Source organism: Bidens hawaiensis, unplaced genomic scaffold (genome assembly GCF_021521415.1).
Source record: "Bidens hawaiensis isolate Kalapana, Puna unplaced genomic scaffold, B.hawaiensis_p1.1 tig00032405_1, whole genome shotgun sequence".
NCBI classification, from domain to species: Eukaryota; Viridiplantae; Streptophyta; class Magnoliopsida; order Asterales; family Asteraceae; genus Bidens; species Bidens hawaiensis.
The window spans coordinates 17013-41711 of record NW_027495514.1 but is presented as its reverse complement, the minus strand read 5'-3'; the positions used below and the strand labels follow the sequence as shown (position 1 = coordinate 41711).

The 24699-nt window shown below is 35.6% G+C and overlaps 2 protein-coding genes across 3 annotated transcripts; both read left to right on the top strand.

The window, feature by feature from the left end:
* Positions 1 to 2668: 2668 nt before the first annotated feature.
* On the top strand, positions 2669 to 7910 carry LOC143583454 (homeobox-leucine zipper protein REVOLUTA-like). The gene is made up of 18 exons (XM_077065754.1): positions 2669 to 3212; positions 4152 to 4311; positions 4400 to 4482; positions 4563 to 4653; positions 4738 to 4833; positions 4909 to 5022; positions 5105 to 5188; positions 5267 to 5422; positions 5499 to 5573; positions 5673 to 5779; positions 5882 to 6065; positions 6145 to 6333; positions 6411 to 6491; positions 6586 to 6720; positions 6799 to 7121; positions 7207 to 7312; positions 7412 to 7561; positions 7644 to 7910. Exons 1-18 carry the CDS (start codon positions 2980 to 2982, stop codon positions 7791 to 7793), a joined length of 2517 nt encoding a protein of 838 aa, XP_076921869.1. The 5' UTR covers positions 2669 to 2979; the 3' UTR covers positions 7794 to 7910.
* Positions 7911 to 9353: 1443 nt separating this feature from the next.
* On the top strand, positions 9354 to 16641 carry LOC143583455 (uncharacterized). Of its 2 annotated transcripts, XM_077065755.1 has the most exons (18): positions 9354 to 9422; positions 12008 to 12111; positions 12197 to 12283; positions 12405 to 12480; positions 12575 to 12649; positions 12899 to 12952; positions 13047 to 13106; positions 13246 to 13362; positions 13451 to 13545; positions 13651 to 13856; positions 13993 to 14090; positions 14626 to 14729; positions 14835 to 15000; positions 15107 to 15229; positions 15323 to 15405; positions 15485 to 15647; positions 15729 to 15799; positions 15920 to 16641. In XM_077065755.1, the coding sequence occupies exons 1-18, from the start codon at positions 9384 to 9386 to the stop codon at positions 16488 to 16490; spliced, it is 2292 nt and encodes a 763-aa protein (XP_076921870.1). In that variant the 5' UTR covers positions 9354 to 9383; the 3' UTR covers positions 16491 to 16641. The 2 variants fall into 2 exon arrangements, with proteins under 2 accessions (XP_076921870.1, XP_076921871.1); XM_077065756.1 differs by lacking the exons at positions 9354 to 9422; positions 12405 to 12480 and having other exon boundaries at positions 12075 to 12111.
* The last annotated feature ends 8058 nt before the right edge of the window (positions 16642 to 24699 follow it).

Genomic DNA, 24699 nt, shown 5'->3' with positions numbered 1-24699 from the left:
TAAGTAGTTCATGCAATTTAGCCTAACATCTTAAGTTTAAACGAAACAATCAAATAAGAATTCATGGCGGATATAAAAGAAAACGAAAGAAAACAGGAGATAAAACCCGTGTTCTTTATCTTCAACTAACACGCGCACCATCAAATGATTCTTCCACTCAAAAGTCGTCAAAAGTTGCAATCCTAAGCGTTGGGAAACTCCAAATCCGTATGGCAACTTCAGGATATGTTTAAGGGTGAGATTAGGGGTCTTTATATAGGAAATACACAAGCCCAAACCCTAAAATCGTAGAATCTTCTGGAACTGGGCCCAAGACGCCGCGCAGCGGGCTTTGGCCTCCCCGTCGCGCAACGCTCCGGCAACACAGGGGGGGGGGGCGGCCTTGACCGGTCCGGTTCACTCCTGGTCTGGTCTGGTTCATTTTCTGATGGTCCGGTTCTTCGGTTCAGCTCGTTTTCGCTTCTTTTTTCGTCCTTTTTCCACCGCAATTGAAACTCTGAACCTAAAATACAAAATCATGTTAGTAGTATACAAATCTTAAACAAAACCGAATGAAACTAATAAAATATTAAATAAAATATACGCGGGATTATATATATTAAATGTTATATCAGTAGCCACAATAATTAATATAGGTTATTGATTAATTACTCGACTCTTATAAGAAAGTCGTCGTTCTAAAAAAAAAAACTCTTATAATGATAAAAAAAAGTTGATAATCATGATAATTAATTTGGTTATTGATTAATTTATTCATATGTTGGAATGGTAACAAAAACGTCGGCAACCACAATAGTTAATACGGGCTATGGATTTTCGTTTACTCAATTATTAGAATGATAAAAGGATTGATGATCGCAAATTCACAATAACTATATGGGCAATTGATTAATTTACCGACTGTTCAAATGATAAAATAAATCTACAGCAAGAAAAATGTTGTACACGGTTTCATTCCTCCCATCATCTATCTTTTTTTTTCTTACTGTATAGATGTTGGGAGGAATGTTAAAGACGTCTATTGTATGGTGGCATCATAGTCACCAATGGCATACGATGCCCCACCAACTGGAGAAATGAAAACGATGAACTACAGCCAGAAAAATGTTGTACACTGTTTCATTCCTCCCATAATCTATCTTTTTTTTTTCTTACTGTATAGATGTTGAGAGGAATGTTAAAGACGTCTATTGTATGGTGGCATCAAAGTCACCAATGGCATACAATGCCCCCACCAACTGGAGAAATAAAAACGATGAACTTGTCGATGTGGTGTTACCTATTGTCAAATCCCCTCAAAAGCCATACACGTCGATGCACAAATGGTCTCGTTTCACGTTATTACCCTCTCCCTATTAAGCATAGGTTGTTATTACGTCATTGCATGTTATTGGTTTTGTTAATGGCATGCCAACCCACATCAGGGACGAAGAGTCACATGGGTGTTTGTGGCACCTTAGGTGACTCACGAGTTAAAGACGCATATGCCGAGTTCATTATGTTAGCAGGGCGCGGATTAAGTGTTGGGCTAGGGGGGCATAGGCACCCACTCAAATCTCTAGTTTATGTTATAAACTTCTAATATATTAGGCAGAATAACCCATGTGCTCTAAAGTTCCACTTTCCATGTTGTTGATATCCAATTTTATATGATAAAATAATCTGGGATGGAAACCTACATACATGTGGTGAAAATAAAAATACATAGAATTCTCTTTTAAAACATAATTATGTATTGAATAACTTATTTATCTTTTTGAACCACTAACGAATATTTCAAATAGACTATTGACTAAATTCACAACATCAGGATAACTTGCCTTTAGATATGGACAAAACCCTCCATTAAGGCCAACGTCTGTGAACACTTGTGCGGTGGAGATAAAATCCATTAGTTCAAAAATCCAACTAGTAAACATCACATAATCGCCTAGACTCCAATCATCACCCGGTGCCACGTGAAAACTAAATGGTGGGGACATAAATCAAACATAAGTTACATGGAACACAAAGTCTCTCGTTCATCACTCCATACCTGCTTATTGACCATTTACCTTTTTTTTATTGGTCATATAAAAAAAATGGAGATGATAAGAGAGGACGAGGCACTAATATGGGTAGTATGCATGACTTTCAAACCGTATGCAGCACTGTCGTCACCTCTTGTGGGTAGGTCACATGGTTTTATTCCATAACAAATGTTTGCCATATAGAATTGATTTATTTTTGACTTTTATTATACTTGAAAAACTAAAAAACAAACAAAAAAGTTTTATAGTAGTTATAAATAGATGTCGCAAGTGTGATTTAAGGATAATTGAAGGTACAAATGAGATGAAAATACAATATTGGGCGGATAGGTAATAATAAAGGCTGGCTGGGGGCACCAGAAGCATATAAACCTGTCATTTTCGATTTCCGAGCAAATTAAAACATAACTCCATTCTCTCTCTCTAAATACTTGTTCTTCTTCAGTTCTTTCTTCCCCTCAACAACTACTGAAAACATGCTTAGGGTTTCACTCTCACTCATCTCCTGTTCTTATTCTTCATACCAACAAACCAAACAAACAAACCCATATTAACCCACTTCAAGATTTCATCAATCTTCACTCAATTTTTTTGTTTTTATTGTCAATTCAAGAAAGAAAAAGAAATAGATTTCACAGGCTGTTGCCTCTTTCTTTTCCTTTTAGTTTTCCAAATATTTTGAAATTTAATTTGAAAAAACAAAAGCAGTGATTTTTTTGGGAAAAAAAACCTTGAAATTTTGTCTGTATATTAGTCACATATTACTTTCCCTTTTCCAAAACCTGGATGTATGAAACTGAAAATCCCAAAAAAGCAAAGGCCTTGTTCTTCTTTTTTGTGTGATAATTTGTCTCTTGTTTCTTTTACCTCATTTATCTCAAAAACCACAACAAATCACACCACCTGAGGTGTTCAACACCCCTTTGGGATAATATTAATAATAATAATAATGGCGATGGTTGTTCAACATCAACAGACCAGCAGTGGCAGTAGCAGCATGAAACACCAGTTGGATAATGGCAAGTATGTAAGGTATACTGCTGAACAGGTTGAAGCTTTAGAGAGGGTGTATGCAGAGTGTCCAAAGCCTAGTTCTTTAAAAAGGCAACAGTTGATCAGAGAATGCCCTATTTTGTCCAACATAGAGCCTAAACAGATCAAAGTCTGGTTTCAGAACCGCAGGTGAAGAAAAGCTTTGATTTTTATTACATTTGTTGTCAAATCTTGTCATTAGATGCTTACTTTTTGGTTGGATTTAGTACCATGCACTTGATTCTTGAATCTGAGATTTGTAATTGCTTAAAGTTTGTGGCTTTCCTTTGATATCCATTTCAATTGTGTATTTTCTGTGTTTTGATCTCTGGATTTGATTCTATAACCATGTTTCTTGAAAAGCTTTAATTTTGATGATTACATATGTTGTTAATCTTGTCATTAGATGCACAAAGATCCTTGATTTGCTTGAATTTAGTACCATGCACTTGATTCTTGAATCTGAGATTTGTAATTGCTTAAAGTTTGTGGCTTTTCTTTAATATCCATTTAATTTCTGTATTTTCTGTGTTTTGGTCTCTGGATTCGATTCTATAACCATGTTTCTTGAAAAGCTTTAATTTTGATGATTACATATGTTGTTAATATTGCCATTAGATGCACAAAGATCCTGAATTTGGTTGAATTTAGCACCATGCACTTGATTCTTGAATCTGAGATTTGTATGTTGATATTTTTAATATTTATCTTTCCAATTGATAGAAGTTTGTAGCTTTCCTTTATTTAATTTATGTATTTGCTCTACGTCTGATCTCTGGATTTGATCATATAACCGTGCTTCTTGAAATAATAAGAGGATTTCAAGATTGTTAGTACTTGGTAGTAATCAATGTTGGCTTTCCTTTAAACATCCATTTAATTTATGTATCTGTTGTCATGTTGAATCTCTGGATTTGATCTTATAACCATGTATCTTGAAATAACACTACAATCAAGATTGTTGATCGTAATCAATGATGTGAAAAAGTAGTGATTTTGACATTCTTTGTTGAAATATATTTGATTGATTATAAATTTTAAGGTGATTTATTATTATCTTTGAACTGTTTTGTGTTATTTCTGAATCAGATGTCGAGAGAAACAGAGAAAAGAGTCTTCTAGACTCCAAATGGTGAACCAAAAATTGTCCGCCATGAACAAGTTGTTGATGGAGGAGAACGATCGGCTGCAGAAACAGGTGTCTCAGCTCGTATATGAAAATGGGTATATGCGCCAACAGTTGCACACAGTAAGCTCTTACCAGTAAACATTGAAATATATTTTATCTTTTTTTTTTACTTCTATCATTTATTATTTATGTAATCAACCAACCGCAGGCTTCAGCTGTCACGGATGCGAGCTGTGAATCTGCGGTTACCACTCCCCAGCATTCTCTCCGAGATGCTAATAACCCAGCTGGGTAATTTTATAACAATTTTTTATGAGTTATTTTTTATTTACATTTTTCGTCTATCTTATTACATTTTGTGCATCTTCTAGACTCCTCTCGATTGCAGAGGAAACTTTGACGGAGTTCCTTTCAAAGGCTACAGGAACTGCTGTTGATTGGGTCCAGATGCCTGGGATGAAGGTTCCTGCCCTTTCTTGTCAAAGCAACTTTATATATATATTTTTGTATCTTGATTATTAAATTATTTTGTTGGTTATGTTCCAGCCTGGTCCGGATTCGGTTGGGATCTTTGCCATTTCACAGGGTTGTAGTGGAGTGGCAGCTAGAGCCTGCGGTCTTGTAAGTTTAGAGCCCACAAAGGTAAGACCGATATATAATCATGTTCTTTTTCAGAAGCTAATTTGAAGCCTGATTCCAATATTTTAATTTTTCAAGATTGTGGAGATCCTTAAAGATCGTACATCTTGGTATCGAGACTGCCGGAATCTTGAAGTTTTCACAATGTTACCTGCCGGAAACGGTGGAACTATTGAACTTGTTTATACACAGGTGATTTGCAGTTATTTTAATGTCTATGTAGCACATTAATTTTGGTTAAATTGGATTAATTGGTCTTTAAATTTTCATTTAGGTTTATGCTCCAACCACACTGGCTCCAGCACGAGATTTCTGGACTTTGAGATACACTACAAGTTTAGAAAATGGTAGTCTTGTGGTAAGTTAATTTAACCATTAACAGTTCACTATTATCTTTATTAGAAATTTACCTATGATGCATATGTTGTTCTTTAAGGTGTGTGAGAGGTCCCTTTCGGGCTCTGGTGGTGGCCCGAATGCTGCATCCACTGCCCAATTTGTAAGGGGGGAAATGCTTCCAAGTGGCTACCTGATTAGGCCGTGTGATGGTGGCAGTTCCATAATTCACATAGTTGACCACCTTAACCTTGAGGTGACAACAAGACTTTTTTGTACCTTATTCGCCAATTTTAAGAAAAATTATTTAGAAACCGCTATTTATTTTGTAGCCGTGGAGTGCCCCCGAGGTTATTCGCCCACTTTATGAATCTTCTAAAGTTGTAGCACAGAAGATGACCATTGCAGTGAGTAGAATCTTATTATCATTTGATTATTATCAACTTGTTTTATTACAACCGGTTATTTTTGATGTGACTAAATGATAGTAATTCTTTTCGCTGTAGGCCTTGCTTTATATTAGGCAAATAGCCCAAGAATCGAGTGGAGAAGTTGTTTATGGGCTTGGAAGGCAACCGGCTATTTTGCGGACTCTAAGTCAAAGATTAAGCAGGTAGATTATATTATTATATTATGTAATGTTGGAAAAGTTGAAATCTCGCGTTAGAATGAAAAAGTCAAAATTAATGAATGATTTGTTATGATGGTGTATCAGAGGATTCAATGATGCTATTAATGGATTTAATGATGACGGGTGGTCATTAATGAACTGTGACGGTGCTGAAGATGTGATAGTCTCCATTAATTCAACCAAACATCTTAGCTCCTCAACTAATTCTTCCAATTCCCTCTCGTTTCTTGGAGGCGTTCTTTGTGCAAAGGCCTCGATGCTGTTTCAAGTGAGTGTTTTATTGTTTTTAGTGAAAAATGTGAACAATATTTTATTCTTGATTTTTTATTATTTTATTTTTTTGGCAGAATGTACCTCCGGCTGCGTTGGTTCGGTTTTTACGGGAGCATCGATCAGAATGGGCTGATTTTAATGTTGATGCTTACTCGGCTGCTTCTGTAAAAGCTAGCCCGTATGGATATCAAGGGATGCGGCCCACAAGGTTTACTGGTAGCCAGATTATCATGCCACTTGGCCAGACAATTGAACATGAAGAGGTAACTTTTTGCAGTTATAAACCATTTTCTTAATTTATTAAATGCTTGATAATATCTAAGGTTTGATCTATCTGCAGATGCTTGAAGTTATTAGACTTGAAGGTCATGCAGTTGGTCAAGAAGATCCTTTTGTGTCACGAGACATTCATCTCTTACAGGTGCTTAATCAGCCTCTATTACTTTCATTAATCCTTTAAAGACATAAACCAGTCTAATCAATATGGCTCCTAATGGTGTGATTATTTTCGATAGTTATGCAGCGGAATTGATGAGAATACTGTGGGAGCTTGTTCTGACCTTTTTTTTGCGCCAATTGATGAAATGTTTCCAGACGATGCGCCTCTTATACCATCCGGTTTTCGCATCATTCCTTTGGATCCTAAATTAGTTGAGTTGACATTTACTCTTGGTTATTTTAACTTTAAGATTTCTCGACTTTTGTTGACCGGAACTTTTTTTGACCAGGGGGACCCAAAGGAAGCAACGGGAACAACACAACGGACCCTTGACTTGACTTCAAGTCTAGAAGTAGGCCAGTCAGCAAACCACGGTCCATCGGGTAACATGAGATCGGTCTTGACCATCGCTTTTCAGTTCCCGTTTGAGAACAATCTAGCTGATAGTGTGGCAACCATGGCTCGACAGTATGTTCGCAGTGTCATCAACTCGGTTCAGAGGGTTGCCATGGCTATATCCCCTTCTGGAGTGAGCCCGTCACTGGCCCCGAAACTGTCTCCTAGCTCACCAGAAGCACTTACTCTCGCTCAATGGATCTGCCAAAGCTACACGTAAGTTTGCTCATCTCAAAACAGCCGTAAAAGTTTTAAAAAAAAATGAATAAACGCGCTTTAATGGTCCCTTTCTTTACATCAGCTTCCATCTAGGTTCGGATTTGCTGACTTCTGGTTCGGTTGTTGGGGACTCGTTATTGAAAGATCTTTGGCAGCATCAAGATGCCATTTTGTGCTGTTCTTTAAAGGTACCATGGTTATGAACTTATGATCATGTTACGCTTTTAACGAGTTTTTTTTTTTTAAATTTTATTTGATTACAAAGTTTTGTGAGTTTTGGTTTGCAGTCGCTTCCGGTTTTTATATTCGCCAACCAGGCGGGGCTCGACATGCTGGAAACGACTCTGGTGGCGTTACAAGACATCACGCTAGACAAAATGTTTGATGAAGCGGGTCGGAAAGCTCTATTTCCAGAATTTGCAAAGATAATGCAACAGGTATGTGTTTGGTTTTAGTTGGAACCTGCTTTCAGGTTGGCTTGTTTTAAGAATGTGAAAGTTTAGGTTTGTTGTTTTTCAGGGGTTTGCATATCTGCCTGGTGGGATATGTATGTCGACAATGGGACGCCACATTTCGTATGAAGAAGCCATAGCTTGGAAGGTGGTTGCTGCCGATGAGACCACGGTCCATTGCCTTGCTTTCTCGTTTGTGAACTGGTCGTTTGTGTGAGCTATGGTTAAGGTTAATGTATGCGGGTAGGGTCGGTTTGGAGCTCCCGGTTTTGGTATGTAAAAATGTGTTAAATCGGTGGAGTGAATTGAGAGCATGAAGTTTGAAGTGATGGATGGGATTTGTTTAATTTAATTTGGTTTTAGTTTGATATTTAAAAGGTGTATTGGGTATGAATGGGGTATTGGGCGGGCTGTAAACGGGATTGCGCTGCAAGTTGTGTTTGGAAACTTGGGATAGTTTGGACCAGAAGGTCTTGAGTCTAGCGTCTAGCGGTATCAAAGTATTGAGTTGGACCTTGATAGGAGTATGGGTTCAAGTCTTTGGGTCGTGAAAATAAATATTCTTTTAAGAGTAGAGTTAGTTAGATATGCGGTTAAAAGAAAAAAGAATTTTGGATAGTTGGAACTTTGAATTTCGAACTTTAAATTTCATTTGATCGGTTTTGGTTACGTAGGGTATGCTTATTGTAGTTGAATCTGGGATGGCTAGTGTAGGTTCAAGGTGTAGTGAATTTGTTAGTTCTTTTTTCTTTTGAGGTGCCTGTTGCTTTCTTTTACAAAAATGAATGCACAAAACGTGTTAAACAAATGAGCATAAACACATGTTCATTCTATTGAACGAACAAAAATTTGTGTTTATGTTTGTTTATTTATTAAACAAACAAACATAAATGAATATTGTTTGTTAATAGGTTGAATGGATGAATATTTAGGAGAGAATGCAATTGGATGAAGAAAGCTAAGGTGTGTTGGTTTAAGAGTTTATCAAAAGGTTTTTTTCGGCCATGAGGTTTGGTCGTAGTTGTCATTTTCATCCTTATAGGTAAAATTATAGAAATGTCCATGGCTTAACGTTAAAAAGTAAATAGAGTTAGCGATTTGGATGATGACAAGACTTTTAAATTTTAAGGTTCCCGATACGAAAATAAAAAAGAAAATTTTTTTGAATGAAAGTAACAACTTTGACTAGCCAAATTAACGAGTCGGTTTCAACAATTACTCAATTTTAAAACTTAAGGATTAACAACAACCAATTCTTTAGTCTATCAATGAGATTTTTAGTTATAACTCGTTTATTATGTAAGGCGGCAATGTTTTTGTTTATATTATATTTTTAATGAGTGATATTATAATGTTTCGAAAATCTAAGATAAAATTAGTTTTGATGTATAAGTTAACAAATGAAGTATTGAAATGTGTGTTATTAATCTAATAATACATAAAAAAGTATACAATAACGACATATGTGTCTACAAGTGTACATGTTTATATCATGATTTATTTATTATAACTATACGTGATTAAATTAAATTAAATTAATTAAATAATAATAGGATATTATTAGAGCGAAACGGTATGAACCATGAACTCATGAAGGCACGCTTTAGGTGATCCGTAAAACCACGTCATCACTATTTAATGTTGATAAATAGTAATTTATCCGGACCTCATTTTATCATTAGAGACCAGACCAGACCACACCACACAACACACCGTTCACCTTCAAAATCCATAGGGTTTATAACTTTATATTCAATAACTAACCGTCAATTAGGGTTTGCAGATCCAAATAACTAACTTCCTAATTATGTTTTGGAAGCTTACAGCTCTTTCTGCTTCTTCACCTGTAAGCTACGCTAATTTCATTTATTATTTATTGTTAATTTTAATGTGATTAAATTGTGAATGATATATAGTGTTATCAGTTCTGCATGATTTCTGTTATGAATTTGAATGTTCACCTGCTGCTTAATGGATCTAGGTATTGTATTCATGTATTGTAGTATATTAGTTATTACACAACTTGCTTGGCATCATTATGGCATCAGTTTATTGTGTCTTCGAGGCTTAATTAGATATCAGCTAGGGCTAGCAGTTCCTGACATATTTACGACACGATTAAACCTGTTTAATAAAAAGTACACTATGTAATTTTTTTATGTTTTTTAAATAATTAAAATTAGTAAGCTAGGCTCCATCGTTTCTACTTATTGGTGAATGAAACTGATGCAGGAGCATCTCTTAAGTTAAATTATTATTTTTATTATCTTTTAATATTATATTTTGTGTTTATCTTGTTTCCATACTTATCTCTTTTCTTTGTTTAGTATAAATAGGGTTATGGTTGTTTAGTTCATTAGTTTTTGATTGAATTTTAATTATAAGAACTTTGTTCTTGAACCATTGGTTCGTTTTATCGTCTTTGATTATCATGAGTCTCTCGAGCCATTGATCGCTTCTGAAACTGCATCAGTTGGTATCAGAGCTTTTGGTTCTCAAATGGCTCGACATGAACGCGAATACTTGTTTGCGCGTAGATTCACCGACAGAGGCAACGACACGAGTGTTTTCTATTCATGTGCTTGTGGAGAAGATCGACGTCCTACTCGCAGAGTCGCCGACTGAGGCAGCGGTGGAGTCTATTCCGACCCACGGGATCTTAAGAAGATCAAACGAGTCCAACAACAAAAGTCCGCTATCTTGAAGAGATCGAACGGCTCCGAAAACGAGTCCACGATCTCGAGTTACAACAGGAGATGTGCAAGACAGAAACCGAGTCAAGCACCGTCGTCTGGGACGAAGATGGCGACGGAGAGCAGCATCCGTTTGGCCGTCACCCACTCCAGTTCTATGAGCCGACATATACCGAAGGCGAGTCGCAAGATGGGCCTAAGTTTGATGAAGGCGGAAGTGATTTCGATGAAGAAGAATATTCGTTTGTCCAAAAGGTTATTAGCGGAATCACTGTTCAAGAAGACGAAGCGATATATGCAGTTTTAAGGAGAGAAACGGCCATTAACGGTGGTACGTCAACTCGTATGGTGGCTGATGGTAGTGTTCCATCAGTGGTTCTAGATGGTGCAGCAACTGCTATTGGGTCTCAAACTCCGTTCGGGGTAATCCCCACGGTGGGGACTGGTATTCCGGCTACCTTCATTGACAGTCCATATTTTTCCCAAAAAGATCTGGGTTTTATTGACCCTCAATTTTCGGGATTTCAACTTAATAATAATAGGCCTAATCAACCTATAATTATGGACTTTCAAAATGGAAAAAATATTCAAATGAAGGAAAGTATGTCGAGTTTTAATGATAAGGATTTCCATATTGATATGAAGGGTACATTAATTGAGAATTTAAGGCTCATGCATGGGAAATTATGTGAAGACCTCGTGGGAAAAACTACTCTACAGCAAAGTCTTTTAAGTCCTTTAATTTATTCCATGGATGGTGGTTTTTCAAATGAAATGGTGCCACAAAATAAAGATGCGAAGCATGTAGAAACTCGGTTGTTATTTAACCTTACGTATATGGATCAAAATGGAAAAAAAGGAGGCGATCTTTTCGACATTCTCAAGACTCGAGGACGAGTCTTTTTCAAAGACGGGGAGAAGGAGGTGGAGAGACCCGACAACCCAATAGACCCGGGTGGTACGAATTTAGATCCGGGTGAGACGACTTGTAAAGTTGAGCGGTTTGGGTGGGTCGTGACGATAATAATAAAACAAGATCGAGTTGATGTTCCATTTGATCCGGGTGGCTTTGGTTTGAAGGTAAAACTCGAGGACGAGTTTTATTCAAAGACGGGGTGTATGATGCAGGAGCATCTCTTAAGTTAAGTTATTATTTTTATTATCTTTTAATATTATATTTTGTGTTTATCTTGTTTCCATACTTACTCTTTTCTTTGTTTAGTATAATAGGGTTATGGTTGTTTAGTTCATTAGTTTTTGATTGAATTTTAATTATAAGAACTTTGTTCTTGAACCATTGGTTCGTTTTATCGTCTTTGATTATCATGAGTCTCTCGAGCCATTGATCGCTTCCGAAACTGCATCAGAAACATACAACTGTGTTATAGGCTCGAGATATAAAGTAGTTAAACGAGCCGTATTCATGTTTAATACTTGTGTTAGTCACGTCGTCTCTGTCATGCTTAACATGGTAAACCTGTTTTGCCAGCTTTATCATCAGCTTGATACATATATATAAGGAATGAAGTATGTAGTTGATTATGATTTATGATTGATATTTATTAGAAACTATATATCAGCATATGGAGTGGAGTTATAGTTAGGGCGTGCTAATATAAACTACTTCTTAGAGAACTATATATCTAGTTTCGAAAGATCACGTTGTTTTACTCTGCAAGCTGTTAAACAACCTTTTTGTGTCGTTCAAGCCTAACAAAGGGTTTATCATGTGGCTTAGATTGAGTCGGTGTTGGACAAGGATGATTTCACTTTGGAAGAGCTCTTGGATGAAGAAGATATAATTCAAGAATGCAAAACGTTGAATAGTCGCCTTATTAATTTGTAATATACTTCACTAGTAATTTGATATCATCGATTTGCCACTACTATCTATATTAATTTACGTTAACGGTACTTGTTTCTCCAGCTTGCGTGACAGAGCCCAGGTTGAACAGCTATTGAGGTATATCATAGAAGAATCTCAGGAGTCTGTTGATAGCAAACGCACATTCAAGTAGGTGGAAACTTTGATTATTTGATCGTTCTTCTATTTTTCTATCTTTGTTTTTCTCTTACCCTCTTTATATGTTGGAATTCAATGTCTTTGTATTAACTGATATTTCTTTATAATACAGGTTTCCTTTTGTTGCTTCCGAAATATTTACATGTGAAATTGATGTAATCTTCAAAACATTAGTAGAGGAAGAGGAGGTGCGCTATTTTTTCTATGATTGCTAGAGCTTATAGAATTTGATTACATATTCATCTAATTCACTAATTCAGTTTGACACTCTTAAATTTGCAGCTAATGGATTTACTTTTTTCTTTCTTGGAGCCAACTCATCCACATGGTGCCTTGCTGGCGGGGTACTTCAGTAAGGTATGTTTCTATAAGCTTCATCTTTCCGCCTATATTACCAGTACATTATCAGTTGTAATATTTGGTATGCGGATATATATACGCCGGTAAAGGTTCCCAATTAGTGGCATTTTTAGATCATTTATTATCGTTGCGATTATTTTTAACTCATTATCGGTGCCATTAGTAGTATAATTAGTGGATGGTGATCATTGATTTGCTAGGCGCATTTCTAGAAGATTGCTTAGATTTTTATCTGCTCTCTTGTAGGTTGTGATATGCCTCATGTTACGGAAGACGGTTCCACTTATGAATTATGTTCAAGTAAGTGAATCACTAGATACCTTTTTGGCATTTATGGTTTTCTCTTTTAGCATGTTGGAAATATGATTTGAGTTTGTAATTGTATACGCCACAGGTCCATCAGCATGTTCTCCAGCAGCTCGTTGATTTAATAGGAATCACTTCAATAAAAGAGGTGAGTAAATTTCTTATTCGTGTTGCAGCACCTAGCGGTCTACTATATGATTGAATTAGTGGCACTTGCAATTGGATTTTTAGGTTTATGATCATGCTTACTTGGTGATTAATTGGTTATCCTACTTCCTTATACACAGATTTTGGTGAGACTTGTTGGAGCTGATGACAATATGTATCCCAATTATGAAGAAGTTATGCAATGGTTGGCCGATAGCAATATGTTAGAGATGATTGTTGATAAACTCAATCCATCTGTGAGTAGAGTTTTTTTAAATATACGAACATATGCCATGTCAGCCATGTCTAATGCCTGCTATAATTCTTTTTCTTCATTTTTTTCAGAATCCTCCTGAAGTACATGCAAATGCAGCTGAAACCTTATGTGCTATAACTCGAAGTGCTCCATCTCCACTTGCCTCTAAGCTTTCTAGCTCAAGGTTTGCGTGACATCATCATATGCAATTACTACTTTAATTTCCCGTCGTTAATGGTTTTCGATAAGATTTTGTTTTGTTTTATGTATTTCTTTATTTTTTTCTCAGTTATGTTACAAGGATATTTGGTCATGCGTTGGAAGATTCACATTCAAAATCTGGACTTTTTCACTCATTAGCTGTGTGTATATCCTTGTTAGACCCTAAAAGATCAGCTCGTTCATCATTATTTAATTCTTTTCAAGGTCAACAAGTATACGAACCGCCCGTGCAAGCAAACCAGGAGACTGTAGATGCAATGCTGCCAAAACTTGGTGCGTTTTGTACTAACCATGTCAGTAATTCTTCAAATGAATTTTATACAATCTACAGGAATGAGGCATCTGCAGTATGAACTGTAAATTTTCTTTTGATTGTATTAATCTTCTTTGATTGCCGTTATGATTTTAGGTGGCTTGTTGTCGCTGTTGAATGTGTCACTGGATGAGAGTGTTTTGCCAACCACATATGGTCTATTGAAGCCTCCTCTAGGGAAACATCGCTTAAAGGTTGGTTTTAATTCTTGTCTATTTATATAATGGAAACATAAAGATCTTATTTAATAGGGGCAATTTCAGATATACATATTGAAATATCATATATACCCATGTGAAACTAAAAAGGTCATATATGCCATAACAAAGTAGTTAATATATCATATATACCCAATTAATTAGAAACAATTTAATAAATGATCATACCACCCTGGTTCGATTAGATTCGATAAATGGTTTACAGTGTAGACTATTAGATGCAATAGACATTCGAAGGGTTTGCAATTTTGAAGAAGTGTCGAGAGATGCTTCGGTTGTCGTCAAACATGAGAGGACATTGAGCAATATTTAAATAATATGCATCAGGTATAAAAACATGATGTAATTAAAAGGGATAGAATGGTCTATTAGTTAAAAATTGGCATATATTAAAAGTTAAAGTTTTAGAAAAAATAAGGATGAAATGGTCCTTTTTAATAATCTTAAATTGGATAAGCTAGAAAAACTGTGATTGGTATCGGCTCCAAATTTGATATCTACCCGCTTGCAGATTGTGGAGTTCATTGCAGTTTTACTGAAGACTGAGAATCAAATTGCAGAACAGGAATTAATTGCCTCTGGAACTATTCAAAGGGTTCTTGATCTTTTCTTTGAGTAAGACTCCCTTATACATATTATGAAGTTGACTGTAATAAAGGTTGACCATGGCTGAACGCAGTTGAAACGAGGCATGATTTAATTTCTCTTTCACTCATATAGGTACCCATTTAATAATGCTTTGCATCATCATGTTGAGAGTATAATATATTCTTGCCTGGAAAGCAAAAATGACACCATTGTCCATCATCTATTTCAAGATTGTGATTTGATTACAAAGATTCTTCGAACAGAGAATTGCTCTACCATTTCTGGTGAACTTAATCAGGTACTTGATGGTAATTTTTCTCATAAAAGTGTGGTAGGTTGCATAAAGCCACAAACTAATTATATGAATACCCAACTCAAAAGTAATAATACTGTCACTTATGCAGCCAACTTTACCAGCTACTGGGAGAAATGCACTGCGGGTTGGGAACATTGGACATATCACTCGCATTGCTAATAAGATTATGCAGCTGGGAAATGATGATACTCGTATCCAAACACATATTAAGGTGCACTATTAGTTCATATAAAATGCTATTCCAATTATGTATTTATTAATTTTAAGGGTCTTAAATGGAACATTTACTTTCTTTGTAATCTAGGAAAATAGTGAATGGAATGAGTGGCATACAACCGCCCTACAAGAACGTAATGTTATTGAAAATGTGCATCGGTGGGCCTGCGGGTATGATTCTTTTATACATCTGATTGAAATATTTGATTTTTAATGATAATATTGTATGTTTAAAATATTATGATTTCAGTCGGCCATCTGCACTTCAAGACAGAAGTAGGGACAGTGACGACGATGACAGAGACTATGATGTGGCTGCTCTAGCAAATAATTTAAGTCAAGCATTTAGATACAGCGTATATGACAATGAAGAAAGTGAAGAGGGTCATGATACACTTAATCGAGATGATGAGGTAATTTTTGAATTCGGTTTGTTAATTCAGCAAATATATGTTGTGACGATTTAATTTTATGGTTTAATCATGTTTTTGCAGGATGGTTACTTAGATGATGAATCTGCTGAAGTTGTCATATCATCCCTGAGGTTGGGTGATGACCAAGGAAGGTGAGCTTACTTAAGAAAAAATTACTAGTTTGATACAATTATTATGTAACAACTGAATATACATCTGAGAGTTCAAAATTGTGACCAATTAGTTTTTATTTTCATTTTTTGTTGTTGCAGTATGTTTACAAATTCCAATTGGTTTGCTTTTCAAGACGAGAGAACAGGCGATGATGTGGCAACGAGTGCCACGTCACTTTGTGAACAGATGGATGAGATCAACTTAAATGGCACATCAAACAGTGGCAACAACAGCAGTGACAATGAAGTGGTGATTGGGGAGGATGAGGAGTTGGTTGTTAACAAGAATTCCAACAATGGAAATCCATTTGTCGAAGACAATTCAATAAATGATAAAAATTTAGAAACCTCCAATACTGAGGTAAATAGTGCAGATAGGTCCATGCATGAATCAGTTTCAGTGTCAGGGGTGAACCCGTTTCTCGATTCCGGTTCTTTGGCGGACCCTTCATCAGATTTAAGCCAAAAAGATGAATTAGAAGGTGGTTCCGAGAAGGCCATGGATCAGGCCCTTAAGGAGGGTATTGTTGGAGAAGCCGGGCCTTTAAAAACACAGGTGGGCCCTAATGAGCCGGAAAAAGAGAACCCGGATCAAAGTGGATCTGAGTTGAGCGAGTTTAACAACTCTAACTACTGGAGGGTTGACCAAGAGGTTTCTGTTACAGAATGAGTGAGGGTTTTGGTTGTTGATGAATAAAAGCAGCCCATCAGCAGACAGATGATATTAATGTATAGTATAGTTTTGTTTCAGAGTTGAGACGAGTTTGTTGTTTTTACTCACAAATTTGCTATAGATATTATTTAGAATTTTGTTTTGTAGTTTTGTTACATATTTGTGGAGATAGCATTTCAATACTTTTTGTTTGTAGCAGTTGGTCTATTTACTGTATCAGTTTGCTGTGTTGGAATCACTTCTTGTAGGACATTCAAAAGTCAATACAGAACTGATTTTAGGTAAGAGAATTGTGAAAAGTGAAAACTTGTGTATTTTGCTTTAATTGTGAATCTCTGATGCATAAACGGTTATAATGTAATGGCTTTGTACCTGCTATTATATTTGTTGATCAGGTGCATTCAGTGATTTTTGCAGCTTTCTACTGCGCGTTTTTAAAGAAATAACAGTTGGTTACATGAGTAATAAGTAGAACCAAATTAGTTGTTAGTTGTTACATATTTAATTTAAATTAATTTAATTTTGTTTTTACATGAGAAATCTGTAGGCTATTTTTCTTTATATTCTAATTTCTAAACATGACATTTACCGTCCGGGTTGATTGGGCTGGCCAAACTGACCAAAACAGTTTAGTTAGGCGGTTTTGACCTTTTATAGAATTGCGGTTTTCACATATAACAAGTTTAGTAAAATGATAGCCTTAATAATAGATGGAATATTGGAATGTATTATTTTTATAATTAACTAGCTTTCGGGTTGTTTTCTATTATTCGTTTCTAATATTTATATATTTTTTAGGATTTTAATTTTATTTATTGTAAAAAAGTTAATAATATATTTATGATTTGATAATGAAAGGATGTCACAAATAAGTGAGATATTATAACCTGGTTTAAAAGCTATCTGGGTTTTGTGAGACCCATGACTGGCCTTTTTTTATTTTTATAATTGTTTCTTAATTAACAATAATATATTAAAAATAACAGATATTAATTTTTATTATATCCTCATTTTATAGGATTTTCATATCAAATATTTGATGAGATTAATTTTTAATATAATGAGATGTTATAACCCGTTTAAGGGCTATCTGAGTTTGGTGAGATTCATACCCATGAATTCGATGATTTGAGAAACCGTCATCTACAATAAAATAATTAGATGATTTGAGAGAATTAGGAAGGTTTCGTTTATATATATTTAAGATTTAAGATAATATAAAGAGTTTGTGAAGTAAAAAAAATATCTAAGAACACAAAGTCTGTTAAATTAGCAATCTATGTGTATTGTAATTAAATATACCTTTTAGGGTGGAAGGCGTGCACCTAAGGCTATGTGTAGTAGAGCAGCTGATGTCACGTCACGTTAGCAGGGGACAATTTTCATTTTAAGGTTTGGTAGTTCGTACGCAATATTGCCCCATCACATCATCCACACACACACACACACACACACATATATATACTAGACGGGTGCCCGCACGATGCAGAGGGAAATACATACTTTAGTAATCACGTAACAAATTTATGGGTGTTCATTGTTTCGCTTGAAACTGTGAAACCGTTCGCTGGTTCGGTTTCACGGTTGATTTGAAGCTAACCGTAAATATTGAAGGCATAGCAAATTTTATTTAATACGAGTAAGCCTGTTCATTATAACTTTAGTTTAGCCTAAATTCTGGTATGATTTTTTGTCGGTTTTGTTCTTGTTATGATTTTGTTTTCTATTTATTCCAATGAGGTTTATAATTTGGGCCCTGCTAGGGACACCGCCCCACAACCACCCTAAGCGCCGCGTATAGGTCTATACGCGGCGTATTAGGGTACGATTTGACGTCCTAGCCTGGCCTGTCATAGGGTTGTCGGATCGTACGGGTTATACGCTGCGTATAGGGCTATACGCGGCGTATTGTCTTTTGTATATTTTAGGAGCCTTGCTCCCTCCCCTCCATCTCCACCATTTCTTTTTTCCTTTATTTTTTTTTCTTAACTGTGACATTTGAGCCAAAACAAGGTACACCTTAGTACGTATTTATCGATTAAGCAAATAAACGGTTTTTGCGTAGCAAACGAACAATTAACTAAACGGGTCGGGTTAAGACCCAGAAATCCCGGGGGGCCATATATAAGTGTTATATGTTTAATATAAGCTAAAATATTAGTAATATGGCCTTAGCTCGATAGCAAACAAGTTAAACGAAAACATGCTCGTTTAACTACCCGTTATAGATTTAAACGTGAAAGATAGTTACAAACCAAGCATTGTATCATCCGTTAAGCCGAAAAAGACTTACCAAACACTTCTTTGAAATGTTTTAAGCGATACGTGAAAATATTTTTGATTTTTACAAACGTATAGTATGTTTTTATAATTTTACACAAAACTAGCCGAAAAACACTCGTTTTCGCACTGTTTGACGCACCCGATATATTTTTTGCGCTAAAAACCGAACCCGAAATAAATTTGAACTCGGGATTTCACATTTAGGCACGAAAAACGAGGCATTTGGACTAAAGTGGGGCCCTTGTGGGCCTTCCCTTTTTGCGGCCGCCAAAGGAGGGAGACCCACCCCCTTTGGTATATCTTCTTGGTTAAGGTGTTTAGACTTTCATTAACATAATATCAAGAGTCCATAAGCTGACCAGGTTCTGCTCCATCAAAAACCAGCCAGAAACTAGGTTAAAATGTCATAAATAATCGATTTTCGGCTCTTTAAACTTGATTAATACCATATAAACATAGTTTGATTGCCAAAAATCATTCCTAACCATGTAAAAACCCTAAAAATGGTACATAAACATGTTTTGATCATACACATGGTAAGGAACCTGGTTTGATAGTTTTTTTGGCCATAAACACGATTAAAGGGTTGAATCGACATTTTTACGGTTCAAAAGTTCGTTTTTGTGCTCTAACCGAAACCCTAAGTTAAAGGGCTGTTCTATTGATGAAACTTGCTTGGTTTGTGATATAGGACTTGTATCTAGCCTACATAGGAGCACAAGAGTTTGAAAAGTTGATTAGAAAGGCGGAAACGAACCAAAACCGCTAAGGTATTGCCGAAACACTCGCTTACGGGCTGTTTAGGTTAAGGTTGTGATGTGAATATTATTAGGCCTTGAAATTTTGCAGGAACATCAGGGACCATGTCATTGAGACCCTGTTCAAATTTGGTAATTTTTCGACCATTCGAGAATATTTGGCGAATTTATTACCGAATTGGAACGTTTAATGGGGAAAAATAGTTTAAATGCTTCAAAAATTATGAAATTTTTCTGGGAACTCAGATTTAATGTATTTTGATCACATATGAATTTTGGGATCATTTGGAGAAGTCTAAAGGTGTTTTGTGCATATGCGTTTGTGTGAATTTTTATAGCCAAATTTGGGCCGAAAAGAATATTGCACAAGCTTTTTACATTCTAGAATTGATACATGTTGTTTTGGGACATAATTTGAGTATTCAGAAATTTTTGTGGAATTTTTGGAAATTGTTTGGGATAAACGGATGATTTTCAGGCGAAATATAGCTGATAAAATGAATTTTTATAAATTAATAAATCAATAAATAATACCAGAAATATTTTTATAAAAATATACATATTTTAATTGATAAGTGGCTAAAATTTTCATAATTTAATGATTAACGGTTAATTAATTATGCTAATTTAAAGATTAAACAAATTTAATTTTTATAAAAACCGGCAAGTTCACGACTAACGAACCTGCGGGAATATCAGAACACCAAGAGTGATCAAAAATCATATTTTTGGATTAATTAAGTAACAACAAACTTTTCTATGAGAAATCTGGACAATCTGGATAGATTGTGTGCGTTTCTTCTCAAATCAAACTGAATAAACGAAAACGGGCCCCCTAGCTAATCCGGACCCCAATATGTGATCTTTCTTTATTACTTAATCATTTATTAACCAATACATTTACCCAAGCTTATTAACCAATATGTGATCTTTCTTTATAACCAATATGTTTTCTGAACGCGTAAACGAACAACTTGGCCCAGCTGGGAAAACAGGAATCTGAGCCAAGTTCGGTTTTAAGTATTAGACATTGAACAATATCACAACCTAAGCCTAATGCCACTTTCTGGGCGTTCCAGCTATACTCAGATTAGTTATACAGCCCAGTATAGTATTGAGATTATAATAATATTAAAATATTAATATTATTATAATATTGATTATAGGAAACCGTGATTACAAGTTACACAAACCTTGAACCGACGTGCTACTGATTATCTACTAAACAGTGAGTTTCATGACCCCACTTCTAAACTGTTTTACGAACTTTTGGGGTGAAAAACATGTTTGATTACATATACATACCTGAAACATGTATGATGTGAATTATCCAAGTGCTAACACACGAAAGTCCCCACGATCACAGTGATTAACTTCGAGCCGGTGGCTTGTGAATAGTACTATTGGTTTGACAAACCCAAACGGAATCGGCCTGGTTGCCGTGTCACATAGCGCCGTTTGCACATGACCATATTTATACAAACAGGCTATGTAGTGTTAGACATAGCTACCGGTGCATGTTGTGGGCGGAAGGGAGCCACAGTGGTTGATTGAGCGTGGGAAATGGATGCACGCAGCACATACAGTCAATGCTTTACTGTAGATTAGCATAATTATATCATTTACATACATACATACTTATATCATGACTGCAAGTATTAACTTGTGAATGTTCATAACTGATTTCCTGAAACTCATGAAACTCAGCAACTCTAGTAGTTGACCCGTTTTAAACTGCTTTTCAGGTGTACCTAAATCGGAATGATTTGGTGATCTGTTACTTGCCCAAGGTGTGTGGTTGATGCTATGTGAATAAAAGCAAGGGAGTTAGTAGTAAGATCGTATAGTTAACGTACTAGTTTGGTTTGTATCACCTAGACTGTAAAACGATGACAAAACAAGGAAATGTAATATATTGTAAATTAGTTTGTAATGTTTCTTTATAAACAATGTGTTGATACCAGAGGTGTCTGTTACATTCCCGTTTTACGCTTCCGCATTGTGCTAGTCGGGGTGTGACATTAACCCTCACCCTCTTCATTCAACCAACACCAACAACCATATATGTTTCCGGAGTCGGACGAGGAGATGCCGGACGGGTAACGGTCAGTCAGAGTTAAACCATGTATGTTTCCGGAGTCGGACGAGGAGATGCCGGACGGCGCTAACGGTCAGTCGGAGTTAAACCAGGTTTTGTTTTATCTTTATTTTTTACATGTTAGGACATAGTTGTAGATGTTAGGACAGAGATTTGGTGAATGGTTTACTTTAGAAATTTGTTTAGGCATCAACCGTTTGACGGTAACCCTAGTTCGCCGGGCCTCCTAAACTTAAAATAGATTTCCCGTCTTGTTACCGTTAGCGCTAAACTTTTTATTATATTATTACTATTAAAATATTAATATTATTATTAAGATATTGTTGTTATGAAAATATTACTGTTAGTAAAATAAAATACTATCATTGTATTTATTAAAATAGTTTTATTATTATTATTATTATTAAAATAATAATATTTAAATACTATTTAAATATAGATTATTATATTATTATTATTATTATTAAAATAATTATAGTAAAATACTATTAAAATAAAAATTATTATATTATTATTATTTTTATTCTTAACATATAATTATTAGTATTAAAGCATTAATTTTTCTATTATTAGTACTAAAATATTATTATTATTAGGTACTTGATGTACGTCAGAGAGTCAGATGCCGGGGTTAGGCGGCGACGTAAGAGTTTCGGAGATACGTTTGTATAGCGTATTGTATAATATAATATAATATAACATAATATAATATTATATTATATTATGTTATATTTATGTTAGTGAGTTTTTCTAGAAAAGCCCACCAGTGTTGTCTTATTATGGTTTTTTCTTTTGTTATATTATAATATAATATAATAAAATATAACATAATATAATATTATATTATATTATGTTATATTTATGTTAGTGAGTTTTTCTAGAAAAGCCCACCATGCTTTTTTTTTATTTCTTTTCTTTTCTTTTGTTATTATTAATGTTATTATGATTATTATTAATATTAATAATATTTAATTATCAATAACATATTATTATTGGAAATTCGATAAAGGGCATTTAGTAGCAGGACTTATTTGGGAAAATTGACAGTGCGAAACGAACTTTTAAATTATTGGCTGCTTTCGTTATGGGCATCTTCAATCAGTTACAGTGGCTTACTTGGGAAAACTGGCATTTCCAAACGAACTTTCAATTTCTTGGCTGCTTTCGTTATCGACATCTCAAATCTGGCTCTACGATTTCTTCGAACTCCAACGGTCTTGACCGCCGGTCACCACTGACAACCATAGTTGTGTTCACTCGAACACATATCAGTCGTCACTAAGCTTAAGCTTAGGCTTGTTATTAGTTTTATTTTTAGTTGGGGCTATTCTAAGTTGTTCATGTTGCGTATATTAAAGAATTATCGGCTTATATATATACGTATATATATATAGTAGATGTGCGGTATAAGAATTCATTGCGTCGAGATAACCAGCACCAGATCGAGACGCCAGTTTGATGAGTTTGAATCTCTCGGATCCGCGGTATCTGCTAACGGCAGCGAGAATGGGAGCCTCTACTTTGGACAGATAGGTGGAAATTCGGTCATTGCTCCAACATAACGAGCACCAGATTGAGATATTAGTTCGCACTTAGTTGAACCGGTTGACACGTATGCAGACGTGGATTTAGGTTCGGTGTTGACCCGGATATTAACACGTTTGTTTACAGCATTTGTTGACACGTTTCCATTATACACAATGAAAGCACAAACTCAAACAACAATCCATACAATAGCAATTGTCTTCGTTATTTTTCTCTTCTTGTTGTTTGACTGGTCGTTGAAGAGAATTGTTATTGTATGGATTGTTGTTTGAGTTTGTGCTTTCATTGTGTATTATGCAAACGTGTTAATATCAGCGCCAGCACGGAGCCTAAATCCACGTCAGCATACGTGTCAACCGGTTCAGGTAAGTCCCGACTAATATCTCAGTCTGGTGCTCGTTGAGCTGGAGCAATGACCGAATTTCCACTTATCTGTCTAAAGTATGGGCTCATGTTCTCGTTGCCATTAACGGATACCGCGGATCCGAGAGATTGAAACTCATCAAACTAGCGTCTCGATCTGGTGCTGGTTATGTAGGCGCAATGAATTCTTATAACGCACATCTACTATATATGTATACGTATATATATACGCTGATAATTCTTTAATACATGCAACATGACCAACTTATAATACCCACAATTAAAAATAAAACTAATAACAAGCCTAAGCTTAAGCTTAGTGACGACTGATATGTGTTTGAGTGAACACAACTACGGTTGCCGGTGGTGGCAGAAGGTCAAGACCGTTGGAGTTTGAAGATATCGAAGAGGCGGATTTGAGATGCCGATACCAAGAGCATCCAAGAAAGGGATCGTTTGACACTGCCAGTTTTTCCCAAGGTAATCACCGTAACTGATTCAAGATGTCCATAACGATATCAGCCAATAAATTGAAGGGTCGTTTTGCAATGCCAATTTTCCCATATAAGGCCTGCTACCGAACACGCTTTGCCGAATTGTGAATAATAATATATTATTCATAATTAAAATAATATTAATAATTATTATAAATAACAAAAAAAAAAAGAAAAGAAAAAAAAAACAAAAAACATAGCAAGACAAGCTGGTGGGTTTTTTTAGAAAAGCTCCCCTATCGGCCGCGTATAGACCTTTCTCCGGCGTCTTTTTATGAATAAGACGCCGCGTATAGACCTATACGCGGCATCTTAGTTTGATTACAACCTGCCCTGCAAAAGCTGGGCTAGGTTGTCAACTCGTACCTTAGACGTCGCGTATAGGTCTATACGCGGCGTCTTGCTGTTGCTGAATTATTGGAGGCCGGCTCCCCTCCTTTCCCTCCTTTCCTTTCTTTATTATAAATTTCGTTGTTGTATATTTCAACGTTCAACAAAAAAACAACACAACATTTGTACTATATATACCCAGAATGTCTTGGTTTAACCATTTATTTCCAGAGGAGGACCCGGGTTACGCCGCTAACGATCAGCCTGGCACGTCGTGGTTACCCGACTTGAACCAGGTTTTGTTATATATTTATTTAGTATGAATTTGGTAGTTT

Coding starts and splice junctions, on each gene's coding strand:
- LOC143583455 (XM_077065755.1), top strand. CDS start 9,384: ATGTTTTGGAAGCTTACAGCTCTTTCTGCTTCTTCACCT. Junction 13,546..13,650: donor TCTAAGCTTTCTAGCTCAAG/GTTTGCGTGACA, acceptor TTTTTTTCTCAG/TTATGTTACAAGGATATTTG. Junction 15,406..15,484: donor GTGCATCGGTGGGCCTGCGG/GTATGATTCTTT, acceptor TTATGATTTCAG/TCGGCCATCTGCACTTCAAG.
- LOC143583454 (XM_077065754.1), top strand. CDS start 2,980: ATGGCGATGGTTGTTCAACATCAACAGACCAGCAGTGGCAGTAGCAGC. Junction 6,066..6,144: donor AGGCCTCGATGCTGTTTCAA/GTGAGTGTTTTA, acceptor TTTTTTTGGCAG/AATGTACCTCCGGCTGCGTT. Junction 6,721..6,798: donor TTCCTTTGGATCCTAAATTA/GTTGAGTTGACA, acceptor TTTTTTGACCAG/GGGGACCCAAAGGAAGCAAC.